Source organism: Hypanus sabinus, chromosome 9 (assembly GCF_030144855.1).
Source record: "Hypanus sabinus isolate sHypSab1 chromosome 9, sHypSab1.hap1, whole genome shotgun sequence".
In the NCBI taxonomy this organism is placed as follows: domain Eukaryota; kingdom Metazoa; phylum Chordata; class Chondrichthyes; order Myliobatiformes; family Dasyatidae; genus Hypanus; species Hypanus sabinus.
This window is the reverse complement of record NC_082714.1, coordinates 123,407,200-123,426,893: the sequence shown is the minus strand read 5'-3', so window position 1 is coordinate 123,426,893 and position 19,694 is coordinate 123,407,200. Positions and strand designations below refer to the sequence as shown.

Sequence of the window (19,694 nt, the reverse complement as noted above, 5' to 3'; positions counted from 1 at the left end):
AATTTGGCAAACTTATTCTCAAGCTTCATTAAGGTTGTTAATGTTAAGCGTAGTAGGGGTGAAAAGCTCCTATTAAATAGTCCCAATGACATGCATCACTAATAGCCTCTGACAACCAAGTACAGCTCCTGGCCTTCTCATATGGCTAAGCAACTAATCCCAGTGGAACCATTTCTACTGACAGGAGAAGGGGTAGAGGCAGATTGTGTCACCTTAAAACCTATCACTTCAGGCAAATGGAGCTTGTCAGCCGTGGTTGGCAGCTCACCGAGGAGAAGGAAAACTCTGATCTCAAACCTCCACTGCTTTGAAGCTGTACCTACTCATGGGGAAGACTTTGTGTGTAAACCCCAAGGATAAACCTGGAGCTGGAGTCTATAAGGCAGTTCTACGTTGAATTCAATACTGACTGGCAATACCTGCGATGCCACTGGTGCCAAATTGTATCAGTCTCTGCTGTTCCTTTGGATTCATCAGCTGCGTGGAGAGGGGGAGCCTGCTACGTGGACAGCAACTTGCTCTCCATGTACCACTGCCCTGACTTGCATATCATGTAGATAGCTGGAATGCAATGCCTATGGCTAACCGTGACCAACGGAGGCCCTCGGTAAGTTCAGAGTATAAAATACTCAAACTACAGTAAGAATTATAAAGTAGTTTGGAAAACATAATGCATGTAATAAATAAAATGGTCTTTAAGGAAGAATCAAGATAAAGGTAGTGAATGTGAAATAGTGCAAAGTATTAATGACCATAAAGTACTTGATACCCAATTTGTATTTGTATTTTTCGCAGACTTTTCACAATATTTCTGCCTTACTAAGGAGCTGATCATTGGAGACAAGAATAACATGGACAGCCATTAATTAAACCATTAAGATGCTTCCTAAGTACATTGTATAATATCGAAAATACAAGAATTTGATGTTTATAAACTATTCACTTACTGGCTGTCTTGACAATATAATTTCCTGCCAGAATTTCTGTATTACCTGTCAATGCCTGCATTTTTTCCTGTAAAAATCAGTGATCTCAAACATTCCTCAAAAGCCATGATAAGTGTGATGCTCGTTATTGCACCAATTTTCATTTTCAGCAAAGAGCCTTAAATTAGGGGCACGCCTAAAGCCTTATCTTGTTTCCATGGGATCTTGCTAGGTACAAACGAGTGCAACAAAGTAGGGAGAGACCTGATCAGAGACAAGGAACCCCAGTTTGGGAATTACTTCATTTAGAACCTGGCAGAACAGTTACAATTTGGTACACTGAGTCAGGCCAGATATCCAGAAGCAGAAGAATAGGTTAAGAAGACTTAACATTCAGTACATGCCCTTTCTCTTTGCTACCATCAGGGAAGAGGTACACAAGCCTGAAGACTCACACTAAATGATTCCGAAACAACTTCACTGCCTCCACTATCAGATTTTATCATGTAAGTAATAATAAACCTGATTCTGATCTGCTGAGTATTTCCATCCTTTCAGTTGTTTTTCATTAAATAAAACTCAGATTTGACAAAAAATATGCTTAAAGTAAGTTAGATTATCTATTTATCTTCAAAATATTAAATAGTTAAAGAATGTAAAGTAAAAAAATCCCAAGCACTTGCAAGCTAAGTTAAATACCATTCAACAGATTTAAGTTTAGAGCTGCCATAATTGATTAGACCCCAGCTATGGGTAAATAACCCCACTGCCTTGTGGACAGCGTCGGGAGAGACAAAGGCTATGGGAGTAAACCCAGACAGAAAATCCAGAGTGAAGCCCCTAAGGCGGCTAGACATCATTAAACATCCTTCCAGCAGCTCCTGGAGCCAAGCTGGTGCCAAACGTACTGCATCATAAGCTTTCCTTTGGACTGTACTGGTGAGGCTGAGAGGGGGGATCTTGATGACTAGGCATCTCAGGATCCCTAGGCTTGTGATGGTGATCATCATCACCCATTGTCCTTCAAGTCAGACGGATGCCAATGAGTGAATGGATTGATTCGAGAATTACAGATGGGTACTCATGAACAAATAACATTGGTTAGTCACAAATCCTGATGGTTATAAAAGACCAAGAGTGGGATGCTTTAGAATGTAAACTCAAGGGAGTAAGTGAAAAACTTCCAAGTTTATGCTCAATATTAAAATACATACCTTTTCACTGTGAGCTCATGAGAATATTGTTTTTCTCAGTAACTCAGAGATGAAGGTAACACTCGGAGGAAAATAAAATCATACTTACTAAATTGCTTTAGAAGTAGATTACTTTGGTTTCAATGTTAGCCTGTATAACATAGGCATTCACACAGCAGAAATGAATCCAGAAAAACTGACCAAAGCACATTATCATCAAGAAATATTAATTTACTTATTGACAGAAATCACTACCATAATATTGACTTCTGGACAAATCAGGCCATTAAATTACTAGGGAATGCAAGTATCTTTGGTCTCTAATCATTTAGAAATCTTGTCTGTTCCACCATAATACCCAAGTGATTTGATATTTATGACTCTTCTGTCACAGTTGTCCGCCACTTCCTCACAATGAGATTCTTACAGACTGAAATAATTTGAGTGTGTTTTATTTTATCTCATTCTGTTCACTTTTCAAATCTCAAGACATGGAAACAAAATAGTACCTTGAAAACTATATTCAAATTACACTGATTTCTCAGAACTTCCTGTTCTTAATTGATCGGTGACTTAATTTCACATAACACAAAACATCGAACACTACAGCAGATGTTGTGCTGACCCTTTAACCTACTCTAAGATCAATCTAACCCTTATTCCTACATGGTACTCCAATTTTCTATCAATGGCTGTTTATGCTTTTATATTTAAAAAGAATACCATTTTGTATTTATTTAATCTAAATATTATCTTTTTAGATCTATGTTTTCCTGAAATACTGGCCCCAATATTTGAACATTATTAATATACTTGTTTTAATCACTATACCTTAAGAATATCTCCTAAGTGCAGAACCTGTCGCTCTAGATTTTGTAATTCCTTGTGGTTTCTGTGCTCTGTCCTTAGAGTAATCAATATTTCTTGAAGGATGGTTCCTATATCTACTGAAATGTAATCTGTCTTGGAAATTTCAGAACAGATTGAAGTGGTTTTTTTGTGTTTACAGGATGTTGTTGATCTCTGTGAACTGAATAGATCTGTAAGTTCTGTGCTCCAGACTCGACAAGTTGACTCCTGTCCAGCAGGTTTCTCAGTGGGCCACTGAAACCTCGGCTGTGGTCCTGTGTGAAAAATAGATTCTGTCAAAGCTGAACAACTTTGAAATCGTCTGGCTTGTAGTGAATCATTTTGAAATTTCCTTTGATTGGGAGGTTTTGGTTCTACATGTGTTGATTGCAGAGTTTTTTCTGTAGAAAGACCATCCTGGAAGCTTTGGGAGAATTCCCTGTGTGCTTCTTGGAAAGCTAATGAATCATGCCTATTGTCACTGGCTCCTTGTTTATCTATATTTGCATAATTATAAAATTTCTCATTTTCAGGCACAGATGACAAAAGTGTATTGTGGAAGCAATTTCCTGAGTGATTAAAATTGAAAGTTCCTTTTGTTTCCTGATGTAATGTAGGCAGTTTGTCCTCTTGTCCAATGTGTCTCTTACAACAGAATAGAAAACAGAAAATTAATACATCCATTCATAATGAAAGTATTAAGATACAACAAAGTTATTACTGAGATGTATGTATTTACTATAAAGATTCTTTTCAGCTTGTCAATTTGATAAAAACCTATGATAATAGAATTTACATTTAAAAGTCAACACCTGGCATCCATTTCCTTTTTGGATTAATTTTAATTTTCCATTCTGACTGCCAAAGGTTAGAGAAGTGAACTACAATAAAATATCCTTGTAGTGATACTTACAGAGAAGTACTTGTCCTTGAAGCTGGGGGTGCTGGGAGGTGTCCAGTTGTACACAGAGCCTTTACGACTTGGCCAAGAGAATTTGGATACTGAGCCAGATGTTACTGATATTTCATCAGCATCAAATGGACTATGGCAAAGTAACGGGTAAAAGTATAATTAAAAGCAGGAAACAAATAAAACCCCAAAGTAGTTTCTGAATATGTCTGGAAACAAAACACTACCATTATGTCAGATTATATTTTTTTCTGCATTTGTTCATTTAGATAGGCCATGAGACATAGGAGCAGAATTAGGCATTCAGCCCATCATATTCAGCCCATTCAGCTCTTCCAATCAAGAATGGCTGATTTTGTTTTACAAACTCATTCTCCTGCCTTCTCTCTGTAACCCTTAACCCCTTAGCCCCCTTACCAATAAAGAATCAGTCAATCTCTGCCTTAAATAACTTGTCACAATGACTTGTGCTCCACAGCCCTTTACAATAGACTAGGTAATCTTTAATATATGGCAGAGTTTTACAGAAGAATGTAACATTATATTCACAAATATGAATAGCAAGCATGAGCTTCTTTATTATTCATGTTTCATATTGCAAACAATATAGGACTTTACATGCACTTCCAAATGCAGAAAGTGTGAAACTATAGAGGATACACCTCCAAAATGAGATTCTGTTTCTCAACCAATTTTGCGTCTGTTCCATTGTGTGGCATAAGATGTACAACAGCTCGGAACTTTCAATTCATTCATGAAGAAATAACTGTATTAACACGTTAAAGGTTTATTTTATTTGCTCACTGAAAAATGCATCAAATTCATGAATAATCTGCTCCAGTTTGACATTTTATTGATATTTATTTTATTTAGTGATACAGTCCAAAGTAGGGCCTCCTGGCCCTTTAAGCCATGCTGCCCTAACAACCCACCATCCTGATTAGCCCTAACCTAACCTAATGAACTGTAATAGCATCACCCTAACCACTACGTCTATCAGTACAGGATATGTATGGAGCAGAGGTCCCAATTAAAGCCTACATTTGATGCAGTGCAGCGACAGGGAATAGATTTAAAGGTTGAAGTTGAGATTCAGTTGAAATTGGACCCTTCTTGTTCATCTCACAGCAGCTGTTTAAAGACCACAAATAGAAACCAGAAAGCAAGCTGCATGTCTAGTAGACAATGTGTTTCCCTGTGATTAAACTTTGAGAGAACAACTAAAATTAGTAAGCACTTCCTCTGAGTGTCATAATTAGATCATGTAAAACATGCACTATCATACTTGTTGATAACTACCTACTGCTAGAAAATAGTAGAGCCTCTGATCACCATCTGAAACAGCACACGAGGTGCAATGATTAAAAAATTAGGTTATGATATTAAAAGGATATTTCAAAATGAAAAGGTTTAGATAGAAGGTAATATTAACATTTTTTAAAAAATATCATTGATTTCAACATATAAAGTTTGCCTTCTGTTATTAAAATGACTTCAGAATAATCTTAAAATAACCACAGCTGATTACCATTGTCTCCAGTTACAAAAATGAACTGTTTAGTGAAGGGAGTTGAAAAGGATGGGCAAAGTTTACAACTAAACCTTACAATCTTATTTCCTAGTGAGATTGCTTATCTGCAATGTAACAGAAAAAATTACTTATCAGCAGTGCCTGAGAAATCTTGTTAGAATTCTTCAAGGAAGTAACGAGCAGGGTGGACAAAGGAGAGCTGGTGGATGTCATTTATTTAGATTTTCAGAATGCATTTGGAAAAATTGCCTCCCATGAGGCTGCTTAACAAGATAAAATCCCATGGTGTTACAGGAAATATACTGGCATGGAATGAGGAATGGCTGACAGGCAGGAGACCGCAAGTGAGAATAAAAGGGGCCTTTTCTGGTTGGTTGTCAGTGACTAGTGGTTTTCTTCAGAGGTCAGTTGGGAGCACTACTTTTCACATCGTTTATCAATGATTACTTAACAGTAGTAATAAATCAGTGTATATATATACACACCCACCACATTAACTTTTCTTGGATATGAATGACCACAAAATAGAACAATGAACAACAATACTGGATAAATAGATAATGAAAATCTATAAGCAAAGTTACGAAATGCTTCAAAATCCAACAGGTGCCTCAAAAGCATATTCCTCAAGTAAGGAAGAAACTCTAATTCAAATCTGAAGGCAGATTATAATTTGCTGCAAAAAATGGAACATTAATACAGTATATGCATGCACCTAACTAGATGTCTCCAGTCAGTGTAATACTGGCTGATCAATAATGCTTGGCTTGGAATTGGAATTGGCTGATTATTGTCACATGTACCAAGGTACAGTAAAGAGGTTGTCTTGTGTACTGTTCAAACAGATCCAATTATTTTATTACACAGTGTGTTAGGGTAGTACAAAGTAAAACAACAACAGAATGCAGGTAGTGTGTAACAGCCACAGAGAAAGTGCAGTGCAGATAGACAATAAGGTGCAAGAACATAACAAGGTAAATTATGAGGTCCAGAATCCATTTTACCATACTAAGGAACCATTTAATAGTCTTAGAATAGTAAGGCAGAAACTGTGTTCGAGCCTGGGGATTCATACGTTCAGGCTTTTGTATCATTTGCTTAATGGGAGAGGGGAAAAGAAAGAATGTCTGGGGCAGGTGGAAGCTTTGATTATGCTGGCTGCTTTACTGAGGCAACAAGAAGTATAGACAGAGTCCATGGAGGAGAGGATGTATTCTGTGATGTACTGAGTTGTATTCCCAGCTCTTTGTAGCTTCTTCTCGTCAAGGGCAGAGCAGTTGCCATACCAAGTTGCAATTAATGGTGCATCAATTAAAATTAGTAAGTGTCGACAAAGACGTGCCAGATTTCGTCAGCCTCATTAGAAAATAGATACATTCCAGTCAAGACGGCGCCTGCGTACAATGTTCCTTTGGGCGGCATCTCTTGGATAGATCATGGGAAATTTTTTTTCAATTAATTTATTACCGTTACATTTGTTTCTCATCTTGGTTGTTATTCTAAAACTGTTGGAGACCGTTCTGTTGTTTAGATATAGTTTGGGTGCTTCAGCGCTCTGCAGTCTCCGAGATTGTAGCATGAGCGAACCTTGTGGCAGAAGGCTGCAGGATGGTGCACGAGGCAATGTTTGACACCATTTTGCTGATTATAGTTTCCATTGTTCACCGATTAGAGTGATGAGGGTGACTGAAACATTGAAGTGACTGCCGAAGTTTGGAAAAAATTACAGGCGATGTTTAGGGCCAAAACCCTTCAGCAGGACTGGAGAAAAAAGGTTGAGGAGCAGATTTCTCTTCAGTCCTGCTGAAGGGTTTTGGCCCAAAACGTTGACTGTGCTTTTTTCCATAGATGCTGCCTGGCCTGCAGAGTTTCTCCAGCATTTTGTGTATGTTGCTCGGATTTTCAGCATCTGCAGATTTTCTCGTTTGTAGAAGTTTGGAGATTGTTTGGGTGTTCCAGCACTATGTAGTCTCCAAGAGGATTCCAAGAGGCAGAGACAGTGTGTGGGAACCTCGTGGTGGGCAAGCTGCAGGATGGGTTGGAAGCTGACCTTTGGTTCCATTTTGCCGATTAAAGTTTCCATTATTCACTGACTAAAGCAACGAAGGTGATTGAAGCATCAAAGCAAGTGCAGAGGGTGAGCCTGTCTTTTGATCACTCTGCTCTGCTGCCAGAGAGGGGAGAGCCTGACGTTGCGTAAATTGTTGCCCAGGTTTTTTCTGTGTTTTGTATGTGGACTTGGACTATAAAATCTTGTTTTCAGTTTCATAGTTTATATAATCTGCAGTTTTTCACCCAATCTTCTTGTTTTTTTGTTCAGGGAGGGGCATTTGGGGTCAATGTGCTTGATCTGTATTTGGTTTTTTTGTGCTAGAGGAGATTTGGGGGTCAATATGCCTGATCCATTTTGTTCAGTTTTTGTGCAGGAGGAGGGATTTGTGGGTCAATAAGCCTAATATATTTTGTTTGTTTTTCTTGTCTGGGCAGAGGGATTTGGAGGCTGATGTGCCTGTTCCATTTTTGTTCATTTCTTTTTACAGGGAGGTGGAATCTGGAGGTTGTTGATTGTGCTTATTTTCCTTTTTTTCTTGCTTTCATAACTCCCGGAGAAATTGAAAAAAATTGGAGTTGTATACTTTGATAATAAAATAAACCTTTGAACCTTGAGCTTCCTTGGCTGTGGCATTTATGCGATTGGACCAGAAAAGGCTATAGGTGATGGTTACTCCTAGCAACTTGAAGCTCTCAATTCCCTCAACTTCAGCACTGTTAATGTAGAGAGACATTGTGCACCACCCCCACTTAAGTGAGATGCCTTTTTTTTGTTTTGTTGACATTGAGAGAAAAGTTGTTGTCATCACACTTATTGCTAAACTCCTTATCTCTTTCCTGTACTCTATCATTTTTTGAGATAAGGCCCATTATGGTGGTATCATCTGCATGCGTACAGGGAGTAAGGTAGATGGCCCAGAGAGAAAACAGTTGCACAAAGTAGTTCAAGAAGGTTTCAATCACATTTGATGGGTGAATGGATAGTAAACTTGAAAGAGGTTGGAGTCTATGATATCTGTGGCAATAATTATATTGAATGACCCCAAAGAAGCATACTCTTCTGCTAATCTTACTTGGGACTTAAAATGTATTTGGGATCTTGAATTTGAGGAACTGGATTGATATGAATCTATCAATCTACAATGCCCTCACAAGAAAAAGATTCAATGATAGATGCAGGAGAAATTCAACCTAATCACAATTGTGCTCTCACTTAATTTCTTCAAGGAGGAAAAGAATCAGCCCTGGAGCATCAAGTCATTAATGCTAGTATTTGTTAGCTACTTTCACATTTAAATGTGCTTTTACTTCAAATTTTTGCATCCTGGTACATTTTGCTTTTATGCCAGAATGCAACTTTAAGTTACCTTTTTCTTTTCTGGGACAGAAAAAAAAATGCACAACTGGATCCTAGACTGCCCAGAATCAGAATCAGCTTTAATATCACTGGCATATGTGATAAAAAATGTTGTTTTGTGGCAGCAGTACATTGCAATACATACAATAACTATAGATTACAATAAGAAGAATATATAATATTTTTAAATGAAATGATTAGTGCAAAAAGGGATAACAAAAAAATATTGAAGTTGTGTTTCAGAGTTCATCAGATCCAGAGATCTGATGGCAGAGGGGAAGAAACTGTTACTGAAGTGTTGAGTGTGTGTCTTCAGGCTTCTGTACCTCCTCCTTGATGTAGCAATGAGAAGAGGGCATGTCCTGGGGAATGGATGCCCTCAATGATAGATGTCACCTTTTTGAAGCATCACCTTTTGAAGATGTCCTTGATGCTGGGGAGGCTAGTGCCCATGATGGAATTAGCTGAGTTTACATCTTTCTGCAGCTTTTTCTTATCCTATGTAATACCCTTTCCATACCAGATAGTGATACAACTTTCCATGTTACATCTGTAAAAATTTGAGAGAGTCTTTGGTGACACACCAAGTCTCCTCAAACTCTTAACGAAATACAGCCACTATTGTACCTTTCTCGTAATTGCATCAATATGTTGGGCCCAGGTTACATCTTCAGAGATTTTGACAACCGGGAACTTGAACCTGCTCACTGTTTCCACTACGAATCCCTTGATGAGGACTGGTATGTGTATGTTTGCCTTCACCTTTCTGAGATCCACAATCAGTTGCTTGGTCTTACTGACATTGAGTGCAAGGATGTTGTTGCAACACCACTCAATCAGCTGATCTATCTCACTCCTGTATGCCTCCTTGTCATCATTTTGGACAGGCACATGGATGAAAGAAAAATAGAGGGTTATGGGGTAGTATGGGTTTAGTACTTGTTTTTAAGGATTATATGGGTCAGCACAACATGGAGGGCTGAAGGGCCTGTACTGTGCTATAGTGTTCTATGGTTCTATCATCTGAAATTCTGCCAACAATAGTTGTTTCATAGGCAAATTTTTGATGGCATTTGAGCTGTTCCTAGCCACACAGTTGTGGGTGTAGAGAGAAGAGCACAGGGCTAAGCACTCATTCTTGAGATGTGCCAGTGTTGATTGCCAGCGAGGAAGAGATGTTATTTCTGCTCTGCATTTATAGCAGTCTCCCAGTGAGGAAGTCAGGGATCCAGTTGCAGAGGCCCAGGATTTGGAGCTTGTTGATTAGAACTGAGAGTAGGAATGGGTTGAGCACTGAGCTGTAATCAATAAACAGCAGCCTGCCATGGGTATTGCTATTGTCTAGGTGATCTGCAGCTGAGTGGAGAGCCAGTGAGATTTCATCCTTTGCAGATTTACTGTGGCGATGGACAATTTGCAGCGGGTCCAGGTCCTTGCTTAGGCAGGAGTTGATTCTAGCCACGACCAACCTCACAAAGCATTTCATCACAGTAAATGTGAGTGCCACTGGATGATAGTCATTGAAGCAGCTCATGCTCCTCTTCTGGGGCACTGATATGAATGTCATCCTGTGATTGGTTCTTTTGCTGTCAACCCTAAATATTCTTGGTACATTAGTGGTACATTCTAACTTTTGAATTAATATATTTATGTTTAACTCCTCCATACAAACTGAGAATTCAAACCAACAGCTCTTTATAGCTGCCATACCAGAATCCTACTCCCGTTAATTCAAAATCAATTCAACATTAACTAATTAGACTGAGTATCTCAATCAGTATTACTTTATTGAAGAAAAAAACTCAGTGTTCTGACTCTTTGATGCCTAGGCAATATTACTTTTCTTTACATATGCATATAACAGTATTGCACTACCAAGTGATGGTGCTGATTGAAATGTAACTTTTACTCACAAACTTGTGCATAAAGTACTGTTGTAACAAAATGTTACCTTAAGGTGGCAATATTGATCTGAAACTCTTCTGGGTAACTATATCAAATTAGGAAAAGGAATCCTCTTATACGGGGAATGAAAAATAACTTAAAAGTATATAAATGTTTGCTAGCTGAAATGTTGTTTCTACAGTATTTATAAAGACAGTATACCACATTGCAAGTTAGAAATAACAACATCTCAGACTGACCTTTAAAGGGAATATAGACTGACAAGATTTATTTTAATAGAAAAATATACAGTAGTTCCATTTGCCCTAAACACTTAGATTCAACTAATAAGCAAAGAATCGTTGATTCAAGAGCATCATTATTGTTTTCTTCCAATAAGTAAATACTGGTCAATTTGTTTCTAAATTCTTGCCCTGGCTCGTTATCTTTCTTTGTCTTGGATTCATCCAAGTATAATTATGTGAAGTTTGAAAGATGGATCAGAGCAATAGGTCTAAGGACATATCGTGAACTTTGCATCCCATTGGGTACTTCTGTTGTAGAATGCAGGAGAAGAAATAACTATCACTTTATATGAGTGACATGAGTAAATATCTTACGACAAATACCCAACCTCAGGGTAAACATCTTTTATTTGTTTGGAATGTTTCTAAATACAGTGACCAAAATACAATTCCTTTACGGTAAATCGTTATAGGACAACTAGAAACTGATGCAAATTCTTAGAATGCTGCTTACAGCAGCAATTTATGTTTTGCAGCCTAATTAACATAATAAGTGTTCTGGAATCTAAGGGAAAAGATAAGGTCTGTTGAAACAGGAGGGGAAAAGTGATATACAAAAAAATAATTAGAAGAGTGGAGAATTTTGGTTTGTAAAGAAAGAAGAGAGAATCATGACCATAATAGTTTATAAAAATGAAATTATTAAAGTTAAATTCAAAATATCAGAGGATAAAATGGACATAAATGCAATGCAGTATTTTAGAATTAAATCACTTTCAGGTGACATATTTGAGCTGAAACCAAGTTGAAAACAACATTTTCAAGACATTCACTTTTATAGATATACAATGAATACTGGGTCCATTACAATAAAAATTATTTAGTAACTTCAAGATCTCAAATGTGCAATTAAATGAACGGAGCACCAAAATGAAATTTTCACACAGGAGAACTTGGAAAATAAATCTCTGCAATTTGGCAATTTTATTTTAACATTAGCATAGGACTGGGAGTAAGTTACTGTCTGTCTTCTGGATTAACTAATTCATAAATTTAGCATCCTGAAAATTATTCTGTAGGAAAATCAAAGGCCATTAAAAGAGTTAATCGGAAAAATAAGCAATCTTTTTCTAATATAAAAGCCTTTGAAATTTTTCAGTGCATTTGAGACTGAAAAGATGAAGGATATTGCTTCCAGAATTAGAGCACGAATACAGTTCTGTTCTAAATTAGTTGATTCTGGCTACATTCAGCTCCCACTGAAATGATTTGGTTTTAGGGGATGCCTAAATAAACATGCTCAAGATGACATGGACTCAAAGTACTAAAACATTCATTTCATGGAGGTCACACAGGTTTCACTTCCAGCAGAGAGCAATGGTTACATCTGCCAACCATATGTATCATAATCACAGATTCCATTGTACACAGCTAATGCAACTTAAGGGTTTTGTATCAATTTTTAAATGTATTTATTTAGGCTCCTTTCTCTTTCCCTGCTCTTAAACCCTAACAGGGAGGTTGGACAACCATCAGGCTTCTGCCATCGTACTTTGGAACCCAGTCCTAAAGGCGAAAAGCCAAGTGGATTTTTCTGTCGATCCAAATTTTCTTTTCTCCCATGAGAGGTGACTTTAACCTCACTGAACAATTCATCAATAGCATGTGTGAAATTAGACAGCACAAGCAATCTTCCTGGAACTTCACAGCACATTTTAAACTCAAGAAGAACACCACGCTCCAGTCCCATTCCCAGTGGAATCTGAATTTGTGGGGGTTATTGGTCATCTTGCTTAAACAGATTGCCCAAATAAATTAAAGGTGAATTTTAAAAATGTAGACTTTCTATACTAATTTGTCATAACCCCCTAAATCTGATAGAGAACAAAAGCAAAATAGTGGAGATACTGAGGATACTTAACAGGCTGAGCAGCATCTATGGAGAGAGAAAGAGTCAGCATTTCATGTCAGTAACTTCAGAAATCAACTCGATAGCAAGCATACTGGCCCCAGGTAATCAAGTGTAAATGGTAATTAATAATCCCAGCTGTGATTTTGACCAAGAACTGATATATTAGCACCATCATACACTGTAGTTATGGGCAGTTTATCAGAAAACAGGGGACAAGCAGGAAATATGTCATCAGACATTAGGCCAAGGAGAAAAGAAAGAAGAGAAACTCAATGAAATGGATTTTTGTAAGCGGGAAGAGAGTGGAGAAGAATTGAGAAGAAAGCAGAAGACGATAAAGATGAAAATTGGTGAAAGGAAGAAAAGGATACCACAAAGCAATTTTTTTTAAGATGTTGCAATTTATAAATGAAAGCAATCAAAATTAAATAATTGAGGAAGTTCAAACAGAGGGGTATGAAGATCAAGAACTGCTGGAAGTGAGAAATAAAAGTTTAAATAGTTCCAAAAGAAAGAAAAGCAAATCAAAAATGTGGTATGTGGTTGTAAGATGTAACCACGATCCCTAATGATCAAAATTAGTCATTACATCAAAACTGAGAGCCATCAATCAAGTCAGCCATGCAATTACCACAGCAGTATAGACATTAGTTATTGTGTAATAATGTAAAGTTACATTCATATTTTAGGCTATAATTCTCCCTTACCATCTAAGCAAAATATAAACATTTGAGTATATGATAACAAGTCATTTGGAAATGCAGCATTGTAACATCACATAACATCCTAATTGATAGGTTACAGAACATGGCCTCTGTACCTCCCTCTGCATTTGGATCCTCAACTTCCTAACCAGAAGACCACAATCTGTATGGATTGGAGACATTATCTCCTCATCACTGACGATTAACACTGGTGCACCTCTGGGGTGCGTACTTAGCCCACTGCTCTACTCTCTTTATACCCATGATTCTGTGCTAGGCAAAGCTCAAATACCATCTATAAAATTGCTGATGATACAACCATTGCTGGTAGAGTCTCAGATGAGAGAGCGTACAGGAGTGAGATACACCAACTAGTGGAATGGTGTCACAGCAACAACCTGGAACTCAGCGTCAGTAAGACGAAAGAACTGAATGTGGACTTCAGGAAGGGTAAGTTGAAAGAACACATTCCAATACTCGTAGAGGAATCAGAAATGGAGAGAGTGAGCAGTTTCATGTTCCTGGGTGTCAAGATCTCTGGGGATCTAACCTGGTCCTAACATATCGATGCAGTTATAAAGAAGGCAAGACAGTGACTACACTTCATTAGGAGTTTGAGGAGATTTGGTATGTCAACAAAAACACTCAAAAACTTTACAGATGTACCATGGAGAGTATTCTGACAGGCTGCATCACTGTCTGGCATGGGGGGGGTGGGGGGGCTACTGCACAGGATCAAAAGAAGTTGCAGCAAGTTGTAAATTTAGTCAGCTCCATCTTGGGTACTAGCTACAAAGTACCCAGGACATCTTCAAGGAGTGTCTCAGAAAGGCAGCATCCATTATTAAGGAACCCCAGCACCCAGGGCATCCCCTTTTCTCATTGTTACCATCAGGTAGGAGGTATAGAGGCCTGAAGGCACACACTCAGCAATTCAGGAACACCTTCTTCCCCTCTGCCATATGATTTGTAAATGGGGTTTGAACCCATGAATACTACCTCACTTTTTTATATTATTTTTGTTCTTGCATGATTTTTTATCTATTCAATATGTGTATACTGTGATTGATTGATTGATTTGATCTAGATTATGTATTGCATTGAACTACTACTGCTAAGTTAACAAATTTCACCACACATGCCGGTGATAATAAACCTGATTCTGATGAGTGGACTTTATCTAAAATTATGTAGCTTTGAATATATTTACTATTGATGGCTTCATCTGCCTCTACTGAGTGAAAAACCTTCAAAACCAATAGAGCGATAGAGCAGTGAAAGAAGTGTATGGAGTAAAGCCAGATCTAACATATCGAGAGGCTTTGAGGAATAAAGGGTATAAGGGTAGTAAGGTAGAAGGGCTAAAGTGTGTGTATTTCAATGCAAGAAGCATCAGGAACAAAGGTGATGAACTGAGAGCTTGGATACATACATGGAATTATGATGTAGTGGCCATTATGGAGACTTGGCTGGCACCAGGGCAGGAATGGATTCTCAATATTCCAGGATTTCAGTGCTTTAAAAGGGATAGAGAGGAGGGAAGAGGGGAGGAGGGGTGGCATTACTGGCCAGGGATACAATTACAGCTGCAGAAAGGGTGGGTAATGTAGCAGGATCCTCTTTTGAGTCAGTATGGGTGGAAGTCAGGAACAGGAAGGGAGTAGTTACTCTACTGGGGGTATCCTATAGGCACCCTGGTAGCAGCAGAGATACCGAGCAGCAGATTGGGAGGCAGGTTTTGGAAAGGTGCAAAAGTAACAGGGTTGTTATTATGGGTGACTTTAACTTCCCTAATATTAATTGGCACTTGATTAGTTCCAAGGGTTTAGATGGGGCAGAATTTGTTAAGTGTGTCCAGGATGGATTCCTGTCACAGTATGTTGACAGGCCGACTAGGGGGAATGCCATACTAGATCTAGTATTAGGTAACAAACTGGGCCAGGTCACAGATCTGTCAGTGGGTGATCATCTGGGGGACAGTGATCACTGCTCCCTGACCTTTAGCATTATCATGAAAAAGGATAGAATCAGAGAGGACAGGAAAATTTTTAATTGGGGAAGGACAAATTATGAGGCGATAAGGCTAGAACTTGCGGGTGTGAATTGGGATGATGTTTTTGCAGGGAAATGTACTATGGACATGTGGTCGATATTTAAGGATCTCTTGCAGGATGTTAGGGATAAATTTGTCCCGGTGAGGAAGATAAAGAATGGTTGGGTGAAGGAAAAATGAGTGACAAGTGAAGTGGAAAATCTAGTCAGGCGGAAGAAAGTAGCATACATGAGGTTTAGGAAGCAAGGATCAGATGGGTCTATTGAGGAATATAAGGTAACAAGAAAGGAGCTTAAGAAGGGGCTGAGAAGAGCAAGAAGGGGGCATGAGAAGGCCTTGGCGAGTAGGGTAAAGGAAAACCCCAAGGCATTCTTCAAATTATGTGAAGAACAAAAGGATGACAGGAGTGAAGGTAGGACCGATTAGAGATAAAAATGGAAAGATGTGCCTGGAGGCTGTGGAAGTGAGCGAGGTCCTCAATGAATACTTCTCTTCGGTATTCACCACTGAGAGGGTACTTGATGATGGTGAGGACAATATGAGTGAGGTTGCTGTTCTGGAGCATGTTGATATTAAGGGAGAGGAGGTGTTGGAGTTGTTAAAATACATTAGGATGGATAAGTCCCCGGGGCCTGACAGAATATTCCCCAGGCTGCTCCACGAGGCAAAGGAAGAGATTGCTGAACATCTGGCTAGGATCTTTATGTCCTCGTTGTCCACGGGAATGGTACCGGAGGACTGGAGGGAGGCGAATGTTGTCCCCTTGTTCAAAAAAGGTAGTAGGGATAGTGCAGGTAATTATAGACCAGTGAGCCTTACGTCTGTGGTGGGAAAGCGGTTGGAAAAGATTCTTAGAGATAGGATCTATGGGCATTTAGAGAATCATGGTCTGATCAGGGACCGTCAGCATGGCTTTGTGAAGGGCAGATCGTGCCTAACAAGCCTGATAGAGTTCTTTGAGGAGCTGACCAGGCACATAGATGAGGGTAGTGCAGTGGATGTGATCTACATGGATTTTAGTAAGGCATTTGATAAGGTTCCATACGGTAGACTTATTCAGAAAGTCAGAAGGCATGGGATCCAGGGAAGTTTGGCCAGGTGGATTCAGAATTGGCTTGCCTGCAGAAGGCAGAAGATCGTGGTGGAGGGAGTACATTCAGATTGGAGGGTTGTGACTAGTGGTGTCCCACAAGGATCTGTTCTGGGACCTCTACTTTTTGTGATTTTTATTAACGACCTAGATGTGGAGGTAGAAGGGTGGGTTGGCAAGTTTGCAGACGACACAAAGGTAGTGTAGAGGATTATTGAAGATTGCAGAGAGACATTGATAGGATGCAGAAGTGGGCTGAGAAGTGGCAGATGGAGTTCAACCCGGAGAAGTGTTAGGTGGTACACTTTGGAAGGACAAGCTCCAGGTCAGAGTACAAAGTAAATGGCAGGATACTTGGTAGTGTGGAAGAGCAGAGGGATCTGGGGGTATATGTCCACAGAGCCCTGAAAGTTGCCTCACAGGTGGATAGGGTAGTTAAGAAAGCTTATGGGATGTTAGCTTTCATAAGTCGAGAGATAGAGTTTAAGAGACGCGATGTAATGATGCAGCTCTATAAAACTCTGGTTAGGCCACACTTGGAGTACTGTGTCCAGTTCTGCTTGCCTCACTATAGGAAGGATGTGGAAGCTTTGGAAAAGGTACAGAGGAGATTTACCAGGATGCTGCCTGGTTTAGAGAGTATGCATTATGATCAGAGATTAAGGGAGTTAGGGCTTTACTCTCTGGAGAGAAGGAGGATGAGAGGAAACATGATAGAGGTATACAAGATATTAAGAAGAATAGATGGAGTGGACAGCCAGCGCTTCTTCCCCAAGACATCACTGCTCAATAAACGAGGCTTTAAGGTAAGGGGTGGGAAGTTCGAGGGGGATATTAGAGGAAGGTTTTTTTACATAGAGAGTGGTTGGTGCGTGGAATGCACTGCCTGAGTCAGTGGTGGAGGCAAATACATTAGTGAGATTTAAGAGACCACTAGACAGGTAATATGGGGGAATTTAAGGTGGAGGGTTATATGGGAGGCAGGGTTTAAGGGTCAGCGCAACATTGTGGGCTGAATGGCCTGTACTGTGTTGGATTGTTCTTTGTTCTTTCCCTGCCTCAATTGAACATATCTATGCAGAACTTTGTACAAATGTTCCCTGAACATTTGACACATTAATGCCATGCATTTCCCTGAGAACATCTACTCCCAAGTTCCTGACTAAGAGCATCATATTTACTCCTACCCCAATTAAATGTTTTCCCAAATTGTCTGCTCCTTTCCCTCTCCAGCACAATGGTCACCACCTCCAAAATGATTTCCCACCGAGAGATCTGACACCTGACCACGTTCATTTTCCAATACCAGATCAAGTACAGCCTCTCCTCTAGTTGGCTTATCTACGTATTTTGTCAGGAAACCTTCCTGAATATACCTAACAAACTCCACCCCATCTAAATCCCTTGTGTTAAGGAAATGCTAATCAATACTATGTAAGTTAAAATCTCCAATCACAACAACCCTATTATTATTGCACCATTCCAGAATCTGCTTCTTGATATCCATGTTATATTGGGGTGTCTATAAAAAACACCCAATAGAGTTATTGCCCCTTTCCTGTGTCTGACTTCCACACAGACTATTTCCCCATGACTTCCTCCTTTTCTGCAGCCATGACACTATCTCTAATTAGCAATGCCACACCCCTACCTCATTTACCTCTCTCTTTGTTCTTTTTGAAACATCTAAAGCCTGGCATACTCAGCAACCATTCCTGCTCCTGAGACATCCAAGTCTCTGAAATGGCAACAAATCATAGTTGCACGTACTGATGCATGCTCTAAGTTCATCCACCTTGTTTATGATACTCCTTGCATTAAAATAGACACATCTCAAACCATCAGGCTGAGTGCATCTTTGCTCTAATATCTGCCTATCCTTCCTCACAAACTCCCTGTAAGGTGTCTCAAGACGTACAAAAAAGCTGAATGAACTCAGCAGGTTGGGTAGCATCCGACCTGCTGAGTTCATCCAGCTTTTTTGTACGTCTTGCTTTGACCACAGCATATGCAGTGTACTTTGTGTTTACTATAAGGTGCTCTACTTGTGCTCCAACCTCCCCATCCTCTGCCTCTTCACTTCGGTTCCCACCCCATTGCAAATCTAGTTTAAACCCTCCCCAATAGCATTAGCAAACCTCCCCACCAAGATATTGGTCCCCCTTGGAGTCAGGTGCAACCCATCCTTTTTGTACAGGTCACACCTGCCCCAGAAGTGGTTCCAATGATCCAAAAATCGGAATAACTGCCCCCTCCTCCAGTCCTTCAACCAGGCATTTATCCTCCAACTCATTCTATTTGTAACCCAGGTTCATTAAACCTAAAGATGTAATGTTAGCAAGTTCCACCTGTGGAGGGATGAAAACAAGGTTTATGGATTTTTTAAAAGAAAGATGAATTTGAACAAAACACTATGCGAGAGTGGGATAGCTGGACCACAGGATGGACAAGGAGAGAAACGCAGCAATGATAAGAAGCTGAAGACATGAACTGTTAAGGGTGGAATTAGTAGTGAGTATCTTTACCCTACTAACTTGAAACCTCAGGGTGAAAACCCTGGAGGAGAGACAATAGTGATAAAAGATTTATTGAAGCTGCAGATATAACATGCAACAGCTATAATGTGACAATAGAAGCTGAGACCAGTGTCCAAAATCCCTACCATGTAGTCAGGAATTAATTCTGCAAAATCATACCAAGGGATTTGGTCAAGTTTTTGTACAAGTTTGTGAATTGACTTTCAGTGGATGATAAACTATTTTATTCCAATGAACCAAGAAATAAGATGGTGAGCCACCCAAGATAAAAATCCAGTGCAGGAACGAAATGTGTAATGACACAGAGAATTTAATACGGAATAAGTTTATTTTCATTCGAAGAATCTGAATTTGATTTTCTGCAAGACCTGATTATTTTTGCAAAGACTTTGATAAGTTGCTGAATGAGATTTACTTTGTTTAAAAGTTGTGATTTTGGAGAATTGTCATG

At 39.2% G+C, this 19,694-nt stretch overlaps 1 protein-coding gene across 6 annotated transcripts in view; it reads right to left on the bottom strand.

Annotated features, from left to right (window-relative positions):
• Positions 1-19,694, bottom strand: part of LOC132399771 (RIPOR family member 3-like) — a 187,369-nt gene that overhangs the window by 40,609 nt on the left and 127,066 nt on the right. For all 6 annotated transcript variants that reach the window (XR_009514069.1, XR_009514068.1, XM_059980503.1 and 3 more), the window contains 2 exons: positions 3,882-4,011; positions 2,951-3,613 (listed from right to left, as the gene is read on the bottom strand). Coding sequence is in view for 4 of the 6 variants with exons in the window: in XM_059980503.1 (XP_059836486.1) it covers positions 2,951-3,613; positions 3,882-4,011 (793 nt within the window). In the remaining 2 variants the exon portion in view is untranslated. The remainder of the gene's footprint in view (positions 1-2,950; positions 3,614-3,881; positions 4,012-19,694) is intronic.